Source organism: Entelurus aequoreus, linkage group LG10 (genome assembly GCF_033978785.1).
Source record: "Entelurus aequoreus isolate RoL-2023_Sb linkage group LG10, RoL_Eaeq_v1.1, whole genome shotgun sequence".
In the NCBI taxonomy this organism is placed as follows: Eukaryota; Metazoa; Chordata; class Actinopteri; order Syngnathiformes; family Syngnathidae; genus Entelurus; species Entelurus aequoreus.
Window position 1 is genome coordinate 4,135,305 of NC_084740.1, and position 17,734 is coordinate 4,153,038.

Below are 17,734 nucleotides of genomic sequence, written 5' to 3' on the forward strand. Positions count from 1 at the left end.
AGAAGCTACAAAACTGACCTTCATTTGAGCAGATTGAGTTTCTGGAGCATCACATTTGTGGAGTCAATTAAACGCTCAAAATGGCCAGAAAAAGAGAACTTTCATCTGAAACTCGACAGTCTATTCTTGTTCTTAGAAATGAAGGCTATTCCACAAAACTGTTTGGGTGACCCCAAACTTTTGAACAGTAGTGTATATATATAGCAGTGTTTTTCAACCTTTTTTGAAGCAAGGCAGGTTTTTTTCATAATAAAAATTCCGGAGGCACACCACCAACAGAAAACGTTAAAAAATGAAACTCCGCCAGGTGGTCGTGACTTATTTTGAGTTTGTTTGTGTTTTCCTGTGTAGTGCTTTAGTTTTTGACTTGCATTGTTATTTTGGTGGCCCTTCCTGTTTTGTCGGTGTTTTCCTGTAGCAATTTCATGTCTTCCTTTGAGCGCTATTCCCCGCACCTGCTTTGTGTTAGCAAGCAAGGCTATTCAAGTTGTTGCTATCCTTCTTTGTGTGGACATTGTTTATTGTCGTGTCATATACGGATGTACTTTGTGGAAGCCGTAAGTTTTTGCTGTCGTCCAGCATTCTGTTTCTGTTTACTTTGTAGCCAGTTCAGTTTTACTTTTTGTTTTGCATAGCCACCCCTATGCTTCATTGCCTTTTCCTTTTCCTTCTGTTCATTTTTGGTTTAAGCATTACATACCTTTTTTACCTGCACGCTGCCTCCCGCTGTGGTCTGCATATTGGGATCACAACAAACCATCCTCGTCTCACCCGACACATTCCGACTTTTACAAAGCAATTAACTACCTGCTGCCACCTACTGACATGGAGTATTACACGGTTACCCTGCCGAGCTCTACACAGCAAAGACACCAAGTAACGCCACATTATTTGCAGATTATAATTATTGATTTGCAAAAAAATATTTTTTGGGCCAATTGGGTGAAGTTGCATAATTTCCCACGGCACACCAGACGATATCTCACGGCACACCAGTGTGCCGCGGCACAGTGGTTGAAAAACACTGACTTATAGCATATAACAATATTCTATTACTGTTAAGCTAACTATGAATAACAAAACATGTGTCCTTTATCATAGCTACACGTATGACAAAAAAGCGCGTGAAAATCAGTGGTATTCAGTGAGGTAAGATGAATTAAATGCGCTGACAGTTCATTTCTCCTGCCAAATGAATTGCACTGAGTGGAGCGGATCACCACTCCAAGATGGCGGCCCCACGTCTCGTCAGCGCCAGTAGGCAGTAGCGCTCGATGCTGAGTACCCTTAGAAGATGTCTATGGTTGAGAGCAACAGGCGAGCAGGGCGGAAGTGTTTTAGTGTGTGGAAAGAAGGCGGAGCCTCGGCCCGAGTGTGGCCTCGACTCATATACATCGAAGTATAAGTTAGCATGGTGACGTGCTCGGCCCTTTTCTGACGTCCCCTAAGGACTTATTGGACACTATCGTGGCTTGTTTAAGGGTGTTTGGGGGCCGTTTGAACTTCTCTGACGTCTGCCCTCGACGTGTTTTGACAAAAAAGGGAGGCGGCGGAGCAAGCCCTCGGCAGCCATCTTTGAAAGTGCCTGCCGCTGCGAGGGTGTTTCGAGCCTTCTGGCAACCCACTCACTTCTTTTCGCAGCCATCTTTGGAGCCGCCTGCCGCTGGGAGTGATTCCGGCATTCTGGCAACCCAGTCACTTCTTTAGGGTGGGGATTTTTTTTTCTTTTTAAATGAACTGCGTTGTCTTCACGTTGCCATCGTTTGACAGTTTAAAGAACTGCAAGAATCCGACGCGCTAATTCGCCACCGTGGAGATGACAAGAAAGGTTGGTTTTCCCAAAGTGTTTCGCGTTTCACGACATTGTGGAGTGGCCTGTCAGAGTTGGAGCTAATGTGGCTAAGCTAATGTAGCAAACATCACTTATCTTAGCCTCGGAATTCTGCTATTTTGAGGAAAAATACCAAATAATAAAAGTGGACGCTGTTAACTTAACCCTAAAAACGCTTAAAATATATACACAGTTAACACATGATACACATTGTTAGGGTGGTTTTATCATATGACACGTAACTTATTCACGCTAACGTCAAGTTTTGATGCTAACATCACAGCTAACGTTAGCGTGATCAAACCCCACAAGCTAGTGCGCAACGCATTTAAAACACTCTTTACCCATTTAAAACTAACATTTTGGCTTCATTTACCTTCGAGATTCGCGTAGAAAAGTGACAGCGATGAGATAATCCTACTCATCTTTGAAAAGCTACTTGTGTCGCAACTTGAGTGACGACTTTACCCTGCCACAGGTAATCTAGTTTACCCTGCCACAGGTAATCTAGTTTACCCTGCCACAGGTAATCTAGTTTACCTTGCCACAGGTAATCTAGTTTACCATGCCACAGGCAATCTAGTTTACCATGCCACAGGCAATCTAGTTTACCTTGCCACAGGTAATCTAGTTTACCTTGCCACAGGTAATCTAGTTTACTTTTCCACAGGTAATCTAGTTTACCTTGCCACAGGCAGTCTAGTTTACCTTGCCACAGGCAATGTAGTTTACCTTGCCACAGGTAATGTAGTTTACCTTGCCACGGGTAATGTAGTTTACCTTGCCACGGGTAATCTAGTTTACCTTGCCAACTGGCAATCTAGTTTACCTTGTAATCTAGTTTGCCTTGCCACAGGTAATCTAGTTTGCTTTACCATGGGCAATCTAGTTTACCTTGCCACGGGCAATCTAGTTGACCATGCCACAGGTAATCTAGTTTAATTTGCAACTGTGGGCCACTAAATCAGCATTTTCTTTGACACTATAGCTCGTAAATCTTGTACCATGATACATGGTAATACACTTTTTTTATATATATTACACTACAGGAGGTTTGTGTGTCAAATATGTTGAGGCCATGTCAGAGGTTACAAACTGTGGCGCAGGACCTTAATTGGGTTGCAAGGCCATTTCCTTTGGTTCACCGATTGTGATTGATTGATTGATTGAAACTTGTATTAGTAGATTGCACAGTACAGTACATATTCCGTACAATTGACCACTAAATGGTAACACCCCAATACATTTTTCAACTTGAAGTCGGGGTCCATGTTAATCAATTCATGGAAAAGTGAAAGTTAAATGCTGTATTAATCAAGCACATCATTATCTGACATAGGTTTTTTTGATCCAAGAAATCTTGGATTGCTCTTGTTCAATTGGTTGAGAATATCTATACTGCCCTTAATAAGAAGGAATTTGCTCTTGGCATATTCCTTGATCTTTCTAAATTACATACCTATGGTTTTCATAATATTGCTGTCTAGTTATGTTTATAACCGTGAGCAATTTGTGTATGTCAATGGTTGTTCTTCATCCAAACTTAAGATGTCATGTGGAGTTCCTCAGAAGTCTATACTTGGACCCCTACTATATCTCATTTACATCAATGACCTGGCTACTGTATCTTCATCCTGTACACCGATTATGTTTGCTGATGTTACAAATTTGATTCTAACTCACAAGAAATTGGAAAACCTCATTGGGGAAGCTAATTCTGGTATAGCTGTGCTATTTGAATGGTTTCTTGTTAATAGGCTATCATTAAATATAAAAAAAATCCAACTTTATTGTGTTTGCAAGGAAAGACAAAACATACTGTAAACGGGAGTGCTAAGATTTCTATTAGAGGCATCGAAATTAGTCAAGTTTCATCTACCAAATTTCTAGGTATCCTAGTGGACGAAAAATTGTCATGGACAGAACACATAGGTTCAGTAACCATCTCTTGGTATCATCAGAAGAATCAAGGGTTTTGTTCATCAGGCATGCCTCTTAACTAGGGCTGGGCGATATGGTCTTTTATTAATATCTCAATATGTTTAGGCCATGTCACGATACACCATATATATGTGGATATGTTTAGTCCATGTCACGATACACCATATATATGTGGATATGTTTAGTCCATGTCACGATACACCATATATATGTGGATATGTTTAGTCCATGTCACGATACACCATATATATGTGGATATGTTTAGTCCATGTCACGATACACCATATATATGTGGATATGTTTAGTCCATGTCACGATACACCATAAATATGTGGATATGTTTAGTCCATGTCACGATACACCATATATATGTGGATATGTTTAGTCCATGTCACGATACACCATATATATGTGGATATGTTTAGTCCATGTCACGATACACCATATATATGTGGATATGTTTAGTCCATGTCACGATACACCATATATATGTGGATATGTTTAGTCCATGTCACGATACACCATATATATGTGGATATGTTTAGTCCATGTCACGATACACCATATATGTGTGGATATGTTTAGTCCATGTCACGATACACCATATATATGTGGATATGTTTAGTCCATGTCACGATACACCATATATATGTGGATATGTTTAGTCCATGTCACGATACACCATATATATGTGGATATGTTTAGTCCATGTCACGATACACCATATATATGTGGATATGTTTAGTCCATGTCAGGATACACCATATATATGTGGATATGTTTAGTCCATGTCACGATACACCATATATATGTGGATATGTTTAGTCCATGTCACGATACACCATATATATGTGGATATTTTGCCTTAGCCTTGAATGAACACTTGATGCATATAATCACAGCAGTATGATGATTCTATGTGTCTACATTAAAACATTCTTCTTCATACTGCATTAATATATGCACTTTTAAACTTTCATGCAGAGAGGGAAATCACAACTAAGTCAATTTAGCAAAGTGTATTTATTAAACAGTTATCAAGCAGTGGCACAAACATTCATGTCATTTCCAAAACAGAACGTGCAAGATTGTCAGAGACATTTTAAAACAAGCTATTAGTGCACTTTTGTGCTTGATGTCACTAAGATGACATATCAAAACAACAATAAATTAAAGTGCACTTTTTGTACAGAACGCCACTACAATAGTTAAAAACAAATAAAGTGCACTTTTGTGCATGATGTCACACAAGATATTTCAATAAGTGTCAAATAAAAATGAGCTGCATAATAGGAAATCAAATAGTGTATGTCCTTTACTATGTGGTAGGTTCCTGCGGACGTTATCTCCTTCTATTGTTGACTACTTTTTTCATACGGTGTTTATGTGGAAATGGTTGCTTGGGCATTTTGTTGGTGTGGCACCGAACGGAGATGTTGACATGTGGAGTTTCAAGCACTCTTCATTCTCTAGTGGGTGACTTTTCAAATGATGCTACAAATTAGCAGTGGTGCTACTTTTTGTAGCATACTTGACATATTACGGTTGTCTGTTCAACATCTTCCCGCTTGAAGCCAAACCACCACCAGACGATGGACTCCGTGCTGTTTTTCTTGGGAATTCATTCTTCCTTCATTTGTTACCAGATTCGCACCTTCTTTCTCTCGTATTACCACTCGCACCGCTAGCATCACAGCTAACGCTACCCATGCCGCTACTTCTATGCTCTTCGAGGGCGTATGCCGTTGCACGCGCGACAGTATGGGACGTATGTAAGAAAGTGTGCTTGTTTTATGTCTCTGTGAGAAGGAGAGACAAGAAAGAGTGATAAAAACCTGTAGTGTAATGCCCGCAGCTAAAAGCAACTGCGTGAGAACGTATACTCCAATATCACCATATAGTTATTTTCTATATCGCACAGAGACAAACCTGCGATATATTGAGTATATTCCATATATCGCCCAGCCCTACTCCCAACTCTTTTGTTACAGTTTAATTTATCCATATCATATATAGCAATATTGTCTGGGCTAGTACATATCCTTTAAATTTACAAAAATTATATATTACGCAAAGTAAATGTGTAAGAATACCTACCTCCTTAACTATTTGGCTCCCCTGTTTAGGAAACTAAATGTACTATCTATTTATGATATCAACACAGTTCAGTCCTCTTCTTTTATCTATAAATGTACTTACCTCCGTAATACGCTTCCTGCACCTTTCAAAGATTATTTTAAGACCAATTCGCAAGTTAATTTTCATAAAACTAGACAATCTGATACTCTCCATCCTATCTTTGGCCGTATCACTCTCAGCCAGTTTTCCATCAAACACAGAGGTCCTTTACTGTGGAATAGTCACCTATGTACTCATCTTCACTCACTAACTTTAAACATAGATTAAGGGCCAGCCTGACGAATCAACATTCTCCATCTGTTCCTACCTTATAATGTAGCCCTATTACTTCAACACACACCCTCACACTCACCTAAACTCAATCCACACAAGGTAGACTACTTCTCTTATTTTTTATATACTATGTTTAATTGTGTTTGTTAATTTACTGCTGTGGGTGAGAACCTTGCATAAGCCTTTTTGGGTTTCTTTTCTCACCTGCACTTATTTCTTATTGCGTATTTCTCATTACTAATTTCTTGTCTGCATGTTGTTGTTTTTTTACAATGTTTACCTCTTGTACTGTTTCTATTGTGCGAATAAATAATTAAAATAAAATGTATTAACCGATATCCAAAATTGTCACCATTCTCATCATGTTTTAGATGTTCTAATTAGATTGTTTGTGCATTACACGTAAGAGAGCAACGCTCTCTTTTGATCTTTACAATAAAGATCAGTATAATAATACATAGGGGTGTAACGGTACGTGTATGTGTATTGAACCGTTTCGGTACGGGCGTTTCGGTTCGGTTCGGAGGTGTACCGAACGAGTTTCCACACGAACATATTAAGTAGCCGCCTCGTCTTACTTCTGCCTCTGTTTCTGTCAGTCCTCTACACAGCACCCAGCATTGTCCCACCCACACAACCATGTGATTGGTTACAAACAGAGCGGTAACAGCCAATCAGCAGTGCGTATTCAGAGCGGTAACAGCCAATCAGCAGTGCGTATTCAGAGCACATGTAGTCAGTGTTTAGCAGGTAAGCATCAGGCAGCGGACTCTCCCCAAATTATACCAAACACCTCCCAGTCAACTACTAGTAACATCACTATGAGCCCGTTGACCTTCTAGAAATATAAAAGGCAGCTCAGCTCGCTCGCAGTCCTGGCTTAAGGTGAAGGCTAATTCGCTTTTAGCGTAACGTTAGCTCATTTTGCGGTGTGTGCGTGTGTGTGTGTGTGTTATGGACAGCAAAGCCCTGTCTGTCTGTTATTTCACTTTACCTTTTTCTGTGTTGATTGAGCTGTGTTGAAGCAGCAAAAAAGGACATTATGTTAAATGAAGAGTTTCTGTCTCTGATAGTTGATATAATAATGTAACTGTATCATTAAGCCTACATGAACTCCATGGTGTTCAGGGATGAATAGTCTCTCCTATTGCTATTGTACTATTTTTTCAGCTATAGTTACATTAATCATTAGTAATGCAGCAGCCTAGTTTTGAATGGCAGGGTCCCTGCTATCACATGTTGATAAAAATATAACATTTACATAATAAATCAACTACAGGCTTCCCAAATGCTGTAATAAATTAAGCATGATGAGTTAACTTGAAACTGTTTAATGTTGCACTTTTTATATGTAGAAGATACGTTTTGTCATTTTATTTAATCTGAGCAACAACTTGAGGGAGTTTAATGTTGATTAACGTGGGCAGAATTATTGTTCACAATGTTAAAAGGATAAAGCCATTGTTTACAAATTTGGTAAATAAATAACCAAAAAATGTACATTTTGTTGTTTTCTTACTGTACCGAAAATGAACCAAACTGTGACCTCTAAACCGAGGTACGTACCGAACCGAAATTTTTGTGTACCGTTACACCCCTAATAATACATAATGTTGGACATAGAGAGCATACAAAGCCTTTATTTATTGAATCAAAAATACTGAAATTCCACGACATAGTGAGTTTGCAAACAGCTAAAATGATACACAAAGCAAATAACAACCTGCTAGCCAAGAATATACAACAATTCTTCTCAAAAAAAGAGGAAAAATATAACCTTAGAGAAAAATGTAATTTAAAACATTTGTATGCACGTACAACACTTAAGACCTTCAGTATGTCAGTATGTGGAATTAAATGATGGAATGGATTAAGTAAATAAATCAAACAATGTACTAATATGATCCACTTCAAGAAACTCGTCAAACTTAAAGTGTTTACAAAGTACAAAGAAGAAGAACCATGATACACATTCTGAATTTCATCCATCATTCATTTTCAAAATAATCTTACTCATCTCACCATATGAAATGTAACTTACTTCACCGAGTATTATTTATTTATTTATTTTTATTGTGATTACTTATGGAGTATATTGTGAATAAATTGAGAACAGGAAGTGAACAAAAGTTTTAGCAACTGTTATGTAAAAGAAAAGTGGTAGGATTAAAATAAGCTCTGCTTCTTTCTTCCTACTCCTTTTAGAACATGTTGAAAAGAGAAACTGGAAATTGTGACGTATCATGTTGTATGCATGCATGTTCCAAATAAAGTCCAACTCAAAATGCTACACCAATTGCCTTACAACAGTGTGAACAGGAAGTGGTGAGACATGCCGCATGGTGAAGACATAAATCGGGGAAATACCAACCCTCCAGCTTTGTTGTCTTGTCCTGCTGCATTCTTGGGCATACGCGTGGTAGGCCCACATGTAAAAAGGTGTTCTCACATGAAGGTATGAGGTCTCCTCGTTCACGTGTCTGCTGAGCATTCCACCACAAAATATGACAACAAAGCCAGGTCACATGACGATGTAGGCCTAAAGAATGGACAATAAAGGCGCACAGTCACCCACATGGTAATGAAGCTTTAAGTCAGTGGTGTGGCATGCTGCATGCATCTTGTGTGTAATTGTGAGTTGACAAAATGTGTCTCCTTGAACCGGGGGCTGGTAGTCTCAGGCGGCATAGAGCGAAGTCTTGTGACTCTTGCTTCAGCGCCGCATCTGTTTGCAGCTGATCATCTGAGCCACATTGGCCTTATTCAGCTTCCCTTGGTGATCTTTTACAGTTGACATCTGTATGACAGTTGCGCGGCGCAGTAAAAATAACACCATTAAGTACATTCATTTTGGACATGACGGGGGACATTTTGCCCTACTGTGTACATCATTTCAAACAAATACGCAATCATTTTTCTCACATTCCTCCTCAGAATTTAGGATATGAAAGTCTCGAGAGCTCCCACAATAGTGTGTTGGGTGTGTATTGCCCAAATATATCCTTGATACCTAAGTTTAGAAAGTTTTTAAGTGTTTTAACATCACATTTTGTCAGGCTATCTTGCTAGAGAGAGTACAGTAGCTCAGTGTTTTTCAACCTTTTTGAGCCAAGGCACATTTTTTGCGTTGAAAAAATGCGGAGGCACACCACCAGCAGAAATCATTAAAAAACGAAACTCGGTTGACAGTAAAAAGTCGTCCTCGCAATTGTTGTATATGACTTTAAAGCATAACCAAGCATGCATCACTATAGCTCTTGTCTCAAAGTAGGTGTACTGTCACCACCTGTCTCATCACACCCTGACTTATTTGGACTTTTTTGCTGTTTTCCTGTGTAGTGTTTTAGTTCTTGTCTTGCGCTCTATTTTGGTATTTTCCTGTAGCAGTTTCATGTCTTCCTTTGAGCGATATTTCCCGCATCTACTTTGTTTTAGCAATCAAGAATATTTCAGTTGTTTTTATCCTTCTTTGTGGGGACATTGTTGATTGTCATGTCATGTTCGGATGTCCATTGTGGACGCCGTCTTTGCTCCACAGTAAGTCTTTGCTGTCGTCCAGCATTCTGTTTTTGTTTACTTTGTAGCCAGTTCAATTTTAGTTTTGTTCTGCATAGCCTTCCCTAAGCTTCAATGCCTTTTCTTAGGGGCACTCACCTTTTGTTTATTTTTGGTTTAAGCATTAGACACCTTTTTACCTGCACACTGCCTACCGCTGTTTCTGACATCTACAAAGCAATTAGTTACCGGCTGCCACCTACTGATATGGAAGAGTATTACACGGTTACTCTGCCAAGCTCTAGACAGCACCGACACTCAACAACAACACATCATTTGCAGACTATAATTACTGGTTTGCAAAAAATATTTTTAACCCAAATAGGTGAAATTAGATCATCTCCCACGACACACCAGACTGTATCGCGGCACAGTGGTTGAAAAACACTGCAGTAGCTTATTAACCGAAGAAAAAAAAACTGCTACAGCTTCCACGTCTGTAGCTGAAAGTTTATAGTGGCAGAGCTTCAGATTTATTTTAGGAATGAGTATTTTACTTTATTGTTATTTTTACAAAGCTCACCTTGAATATTTGGTCGGTGTACACAAGACAAAGGCTGTTCAAGCTTGGGGAGGTTCATGTCCAAGAAGAAGAAGAAACACTGAACTTTATAACTGATCGCTTGGTCACCTCTTCTCTCAAGAGTGGAGCAAACATTTGAGAAAGGTGATTGATTTTTCTCACTTTTCGTGCTCACAATCAGGCTGTAGGAATAATGTAATTTAAACATCCATTTTACATGATATATGCACTTTGATTAAATTTTTTTGTCAATTACAACTGTTTTGTAGACCTGAATGGTGATCAATTGAGGCAAAATGGACTGCAGTATGCTGTTGATTCAGTCTCAACCAGTTTTCAGTCCAAAAAAGGCAAACATTTACAGCTACAGCTTGACTAGTTGTATCATTTGTCCTCGCAATTTGACCGTTTTATCATTTGTTGCATGTAGAGGTGGGAAAAATGTTCGATTCTCACGTTTAGACCGTGGACGATTCATTATTCGATGGACAAATGTCCAAACATCGATTATTTACGTATGTTGAATAATGTGGCATTAATGGTAATGTTCTCTATGCGTTAGTTCTAGATTTGGTTCTGAATAACCATGGGAAAACTGTTAGCTAACATTCTTTTAACGCTATATGTTGGCTGGGTTAGCGCGGACACACTCACGGTTCATATGACAAGGTATGCTAGCAGCGGCACCAGATTTGATGTGAAGTAGGGAAACAAGAAATTACGAAATGTGTTGTACACTTCAACTTGGGGCTGGCTGATATATCGATATACTGGATATATCGCGGGTTTGTCTCTGTGCGATATAGAAAATGACTATATGATGATATTGGAGTATACGTTCTCACGCAGTTGCTTTTAGCTGTGGGCATTACACTACAGGCCCTTCTCACTCTTTGTTGTCTCTCCTTCTCACAGAGACTTAAAACAAGCGCACCTTCTTACATACGTCACATACGTATACGCCCTTGCAGAGCAGAGAGGTAGCGACATGGGTAATGTTAGCTGTGGTGCGAGTGGTAATATGAGAGAAAGATGGTGCGAATCTGGTAACAAATAAAGGAAGAATTAATTACCAAGAAAAACAGCAGGGGGTCCATCGTCTGGCGGTGGTTTGGCTTCAAGCGGGAAGATGTTGAACAGACAACCGTAATATGTCAAGTATGCGGCAAAAGCTTTGCTACAAAAAGTAGCATTACTGCTAATATGTAGCATCATTTGAAAAGTCACCCGCTAGAGAATGAAGAGTGCTTGAAACTCCGCATGTCAACATCTCCGTTCAGTGCCACACCAACAAAATGCCCAAGCAACCATTTGCAGATCAACACCGTATGAAAAAAATAGTCAACAACAGAAGGAGATAACGTCCGCAGGAACCTACCACATAGTGAAGGACATACACTATTTGATTTCCTATTATGCAGCTCATTTTTATTTGACACTTATTGAAATATCTTGTGTGACATCATGCACAAAAGTGCACTTTATTTGTTTTAAACTATTGTAGTGGCGTTCTGTACAAAAAGTGCACTTTAATTGAGTGTTGTTTTGATATGTCATCTTAGAGACATCATGCACAAAAGTGCACTAATAGCTTGTTTTAAAATGTCTCTGACAATCTTGCACTTTCTGTTTTGGAAATGACATGAATGTTTGTGCCACTGCTTAATAACTGTTTAATAAATACACTTTTAGTTGTGATTTCCCTCTCTGCATGAAAGTTTAAAAGTAGCATATATTAATGCAGTATGAAAAAGAATGTTTTAATGTAGACACGTAGAATCATCATACTGCTGTGATTATATGCATCAAGTGTTCATTCAAGGCTAAGGCAAAATATCCACATATATATGGTGTATCGTGACATGGCCTAAAAATATCAAGATATTTGAAAAAGGCCATATCGCCCAACCCTACTTCAACAAAAGGCTAATATGAGCTACATTACAGCAGAGACTAGCCAGCGAAGAAGAGGAAATAAGCAAGTAGATGAACAAGTCAGGAGACACAATAACAATAGTTTGGCCGTCGGTGAACACAGTTGATAGATGACACGTCTTTGTGGACATATTAATATCATTAATAATTAAACACAATAAATGTATTGTGTATATATAATATGCAATATATTAAACAATAAACACAATAATATACAATATAATAATTATATATGAATGAAAAATACATTTATAATGAAATCGTAGCCCCAAAGGGTGAGGTGCCCCCCTCCAGTCGCATGTATATGTGTACACAGCGTGTGGTATGCTTGATGTGTTTTCCGTGTGCGTACAGGTTTGACAAGATGTCCCGTCTCTGGAATGCTTTGTCCTACTTAGCATGGCACCTAACTAGTGAGGCAGTGGCCAGTGCCTGAAGTCCGGGGTGACATCTGTCTGTCATATATAAGACTTGTTGTGGTGTGGTGTGGTATGAGGTGTACTTTTTTTCAGGATCCTGCCCTTTTGATTTTAATGACTGAAGTTACGGCTGCCATGGCAACAGACTTATCTGTTGCCACCCAGGCTGTCCTCCACCCCTGAACCAGATGTCATTATTCCACAACCGTCTCATTCCCCCCACACACTTTAGTTAAATAAGTCTGCTTTTCCAAAGAGCATTTGATGAAGTTGTAGTCAGGAAAATATTGGAAATTGAATCTGTAAAATATAACCTACCGTATTAACTGTACAGACAATGTTTTAAGTCACATTTTGACTTCCTCAATCACCATACAAGTGTTTGTAGTATTTAATGTTTGTTATTCTAATGTCCTTTCAGTTGTGACCACGTATGAGACCGCTGTCCTGCAGATGAGCCGTCGGTGGGGGCTACCTAGTCGCTGTCGCAGACCCAGATAGTTTGGCGGCAGCGGCATTTCCCCCCACCCCCCCACCCATCTCTCCATTATGCCCAATAGCAGTCGGGCGGGGAGCCTGAAGGACCCCGAAGTTGCTGAGCTTTTCTTCAAGGAAGATCCGGAGAAGTTCTTCACAGATCTGCGTGAGATAGGACATGGCAGCTTTGGAGCTGTGTATTTCGTAAGTTTCCAAGCTTCAAGTCTGCAGAGCTCAAAACATTTAACAGATTTTCAGTAGTCGATACTCACATCTATGAATGTCCACAATTTTCTGTACTTGTTTGATTGATTGATTGATTGAACTGATAGAAACTTGTATTAGTAGATTGCACAGTACAGTACATATTCCATACAATTGACCACTAAATGGTAAGACCCGAAAAAGTTTTTCAACTTGTTTAAGTCGGGGTCCATGTTAATCAATTCATGGTAATGATACCATGATAAAACATGAAAAAATACTACACGGTAGAACTTTTAAATTAAAAACTGTTACAAACTGTCAAACTGTATTTATAGCCACTATGCTTCAACATCTTTTTGCACAGAATTCAAATCATGGTACCTATATGTCAAGTGGGGCCTATATCCCCCCCAGTATATAAAACCAACAATAGAATAGAATAGAAAGTACTTTATTGATCCCTGGGGGAAATTCAGCACCACAGTTCGCTCACAATAGACAATAAACACTTAGGTATTTTTTACATGTGAATAATATAAATACAGTCTATTATACAGCATTATTCACATGTGAATAATATAAATACAGTCTATTATACAGCATTATTCACATGTTAATAACATACAGTCTATTATACAGCATTATTCACATGTGAATAATATAAATACAGTCTATTATACAGCATTATTCACATGTGAATATTATAAATACAGTCTATTATACAGCATTATTCACATGTGAATAATATAAATACAGTCTATTATACAGCATTATTCACATGTGAATAATATAAATACAGTCTATTATACAGCATTATTCACATGTGAATATTATAAATACAGTCTATTATACAGCATTATTCACATGTGAATAATATAAATACAGTCTATTAAACAGCATTATTCACATGTGAATAATATAAATACAGTCTTATTATAAACAGCTTTATTCACATGTGAATAATGCTGTATAAATTTACAGTCTATTATACAGCATTATTCACATGCAAATAAAATAAATACAGTAATAATGTGCTTATTGTTATGGTCATAAATAACAATAGTCAAGTATTTTACCTCCTTAAAAAGAACCTCAGTGGCGTGGAGCCTTCAAGTTTATTAAACCGTATTGTTCTTACTGTCAGTATGGTGGTAGTTTGATGTCATCATGTTTGTAATTAAATAAACAAATAAAAAACCTAAAACCTATTTAAAGACGAATCTTTTGATATTATTAGTGTCAACAGTTCAGCCATTTCTCAATATGTTATGCCTTATTGCTCCAAATTTCTGTTTTGTATTTTTTGTATGTTTCACTTCTACAATGTGCCATAGGCCTATTTAAAAAAGAAAAGAAAAAAAAGAGCTGCGTTCAGCAAATGGCCTCCAGGCCACACTATGCGTTCCTAGTGAAATAAGTAAACCAGTTGTGTTCGAGGTGTTGCTAAACGATGCTTTAATTCACATGACGCCACATCCGGCTCACATCCGGCTCATTAAATATGCGTCTGTTGTCCATAGTTACTAGGCGCCATTTAGCCTTTCTTGAAGAAAAATGCACAATACGAAGGTCCCGAGTAGTCCTGAGTTCAATCCCGGGCTTGGGATCTTTCTGTGTGGAGTTTGCATGTTCTCCCTGTGACTGCGTGGGTTCCCTCCGGGTACTCCGGCTTCCTCCCACCTCCAAAGACATGCACCTGGGGATAGGCCCCTCCCACCTCCAAAGACTTGCACCTGGGGATAGGTTGATTGGCAACACTAAACGGTCCCTAGTGTGTGAATGTGAGTGTGATTGTTGTCTGTCCATCTGTGTTGGCCCTGTGATGAGGTGGCGACTTGTCCAGGGTGTACCCCGCCATTCCGCCCGAATGCAGCTGAGATAGGCTCCAGCACCCCCCGCGACCCCAAAAGGAACAAGCGGTAGAAAATGGATGGATGGATGGAAGAAAAATGCACTATGCTTGCGTTGTTCTAAGCTGTTACGACCGTTCAAATCGCAAAATGGATAAACGTTTCTTCTGAGTTCTTCGAGGGGTAATCAAAAATGGTGGAAGAGTGCAAGATTTAACCAGAAAGATCTAGGCCCCCTGCGTACCCCCTTGCTGTACAACAGTCGTCTTGGCATGGTTGACCACCCCCGGGAAGAAGTCGCGTCACGGAATACAAGCAATAGCGTCTCTAAGCTGCGTTTTTTTTAGCACTTATGGGGCGGCGTGGCTCGGATGGTAGTGCAGCCGTGCCAGAAGCTGGAGGGTTCCAAGTCCGATTCCAGCTTCCGCCATTCCAATCACGGCCAGCGTGTCCTTGGGCAGGACACTTCACACCCGTGCTCCCAGTGGCACCTACACTGGTGTATGGATGTGCAGGACTCCCTTGAAAAATAAATTATTAATCCCAATGGGACTTTACCAAGTAAATAAAGGTTGAATAAAATAAAATAAAATAAAGCTTGGGTTGCACCCTCCTGGGGGTTGTGGTAGTACACACTCCCTGGGCTCACTCGCGGCGAATACTTTTGTGACAGCTTGTATTTGGTTGCATGACGCAAGATACACTTCCCTTTTGTGTTTAATATCTACCTCTACTTGCTAAATATAGCAACAAAGTCCCTAAAGTGCTGCTACATATTATTCTCTGGCAAACCAGGCACGTATGGTAAAGGTATGCCACAACTATAGTTTTACCACACTGCCTCAGGTCCATTATAATTTGTTTAGGAGCCAAGGCAGTCTTTTTAGCAGCCAGGGCAAACTGCAAGCATTGAATCCGCGTTCGTGACAGGCTTCCACTAATAAGTACATTTTTGGGAAGCGCTGCCTCAGTGCTCAAGTGCTGAGAATTGATGTGGCTCGCCTAGGAAAAATTGTTGCACAGTATTTGGTACTAATAATACTGAAGGAAGCAGGTGTTGGTATTAAGTAGGTAAAACAACATTCCAATACTTTGGACAACCGTAGTGCTAAAGTGAATAAAAGCTGAGAAATATTTTTTCCACAATGATACCTCTTGAACATCATCTTTTCAGACGGCTGTGTTCCTTCCAATTAAGACATATGATCTATTGTTATAATTGTATTCTTAACCGTGCAATATTATCACAAACTGCTTTTTACCACCAACCCTGAACGCATCTTCGGGTAGAGGCAGTTTTACTGGTCAGTCAGAGGCAATGTGAACTGTGTGCAATATGATGTGTTCTGAGGTCAAAAGGTGTGTACGATTAGAGAGAGGAAAGCATTTTTTGTGAAGGAAAAAGGAAGTAAGACGGCCTCGTAAATAAGGTGCTGGAAGTAGACTTGTGCTAACTGACTGAACCTAACCGGCTGTCACTTGAACATGAGCTATTCAGCTAACAAGTTTATAGAACAACCTTTCTACCTAATGGTAAGTGCAATTTGTCTTGTCCAAATAAACAGTCACCCACTCTATATAGTTACAGTTAATACGTGTATTAAGCTATTAGGTACATCATTAGGCTAATAATAACAGAGTGTAAGTAGAAGAATCTGCCGGCCGTTCAAAAACAGGCGTTACATATATCAATATCAATATACACTACCATTCAAAAGTTTGGGGTCACATTGAAATGTCCTTATTTTTGAAGGAAAAGCACTGTACTTTTCAATGAAGATAACTTTAAACTAGTCTTAACTTGAAAGAAATACACTCTATACATTGCTAATGTGGTAAATGACTATTCTAGCTGCAAATGTCTGGTTTTTGGTGCAATCTCTACATAGGTGTATAGAGGCCCATTTCCAGCAACTATCACTCCAGTGTTCTAATGGTACAATGTGTTTGCTCATTGGCTCAGAAGGCTAATTGATGATTAGAAAACCCTTGTGCAATCATGTTCACACATCTGAAAACACTTTAGCTCGTTACAGAAGCTACAAAACTGACCTTCCTCTGTGGAGATTGAGTTTCTGGAACATCACATTTGTGGGGTCAATTAAACGCTCAAAATGGCCAGAAAAAGAACTTTCATCTGAAACGCGACAGTCTATTCTTGTTCTTAGAAATGAAGGCTATTCCACTAAATTGTTTGGGTGACCCCAAACTTTTGAACGGTAGTGTATACTGTATATATCAATATCAATGCACATTTTGTGGCTCATTATACAATTGGGCCTGAGCAAAAAACACCCAGATTAACAAATGGCTTCACTACATTACATATACTGTTTTAGAATGGCCCAGCCAGAAACCAAACCTAAGTCTAGTTTCAAAAATCTGGGTTGACGTCAAGAGGCCCCACACAATTGAACATTAGGAACCCTTTTTAAGGAAGAGTGGTCAAATACTGTGTCTGTATATGTGCAAAACCCAAAACCAGTGAAGTTAGCACGTTGTGTAAATGGTAAATAAAAAGAGAGCCTCTCAATTATAAACAAAGCAAAACTATACCTCAATGAAAATGCACTCCGTACTCTAT

General features: G+C 39.2%; 1 protein-coding gene across 2 annotated transcripts in view; it reads left to right on the forward strand.

Annotated features, from left to right (window-relative positions):
- The first annotated feature begins 1,401 nt into the window (after positions 1-1,401).
- LOC133658170 (serine/threonine-protein kinase TAO1-like) overlaps positions 1,402-17,734 on the forward strand; it is a 55,105-nt gene continuing 38,772 nt past the window's right edge. For both annotated transcript variants that reach the window (XM_062059876.1, XM_062059875.1), the window contains exons 1-2: positions 1,402-1,828; positions 13,038-13,297. In XM_062059876.1, coding sequence (XP_061915860.1) covers positions 13,166-13,297 — 132 coding nt within the window. In that variant the 5' untranslated portion in view covers positions 1,402-1,828; positions 13,038-13,165. The remainder of the gene's footprint in view (positions 1,829-13,037; positions 13,298-17,734) is intronic.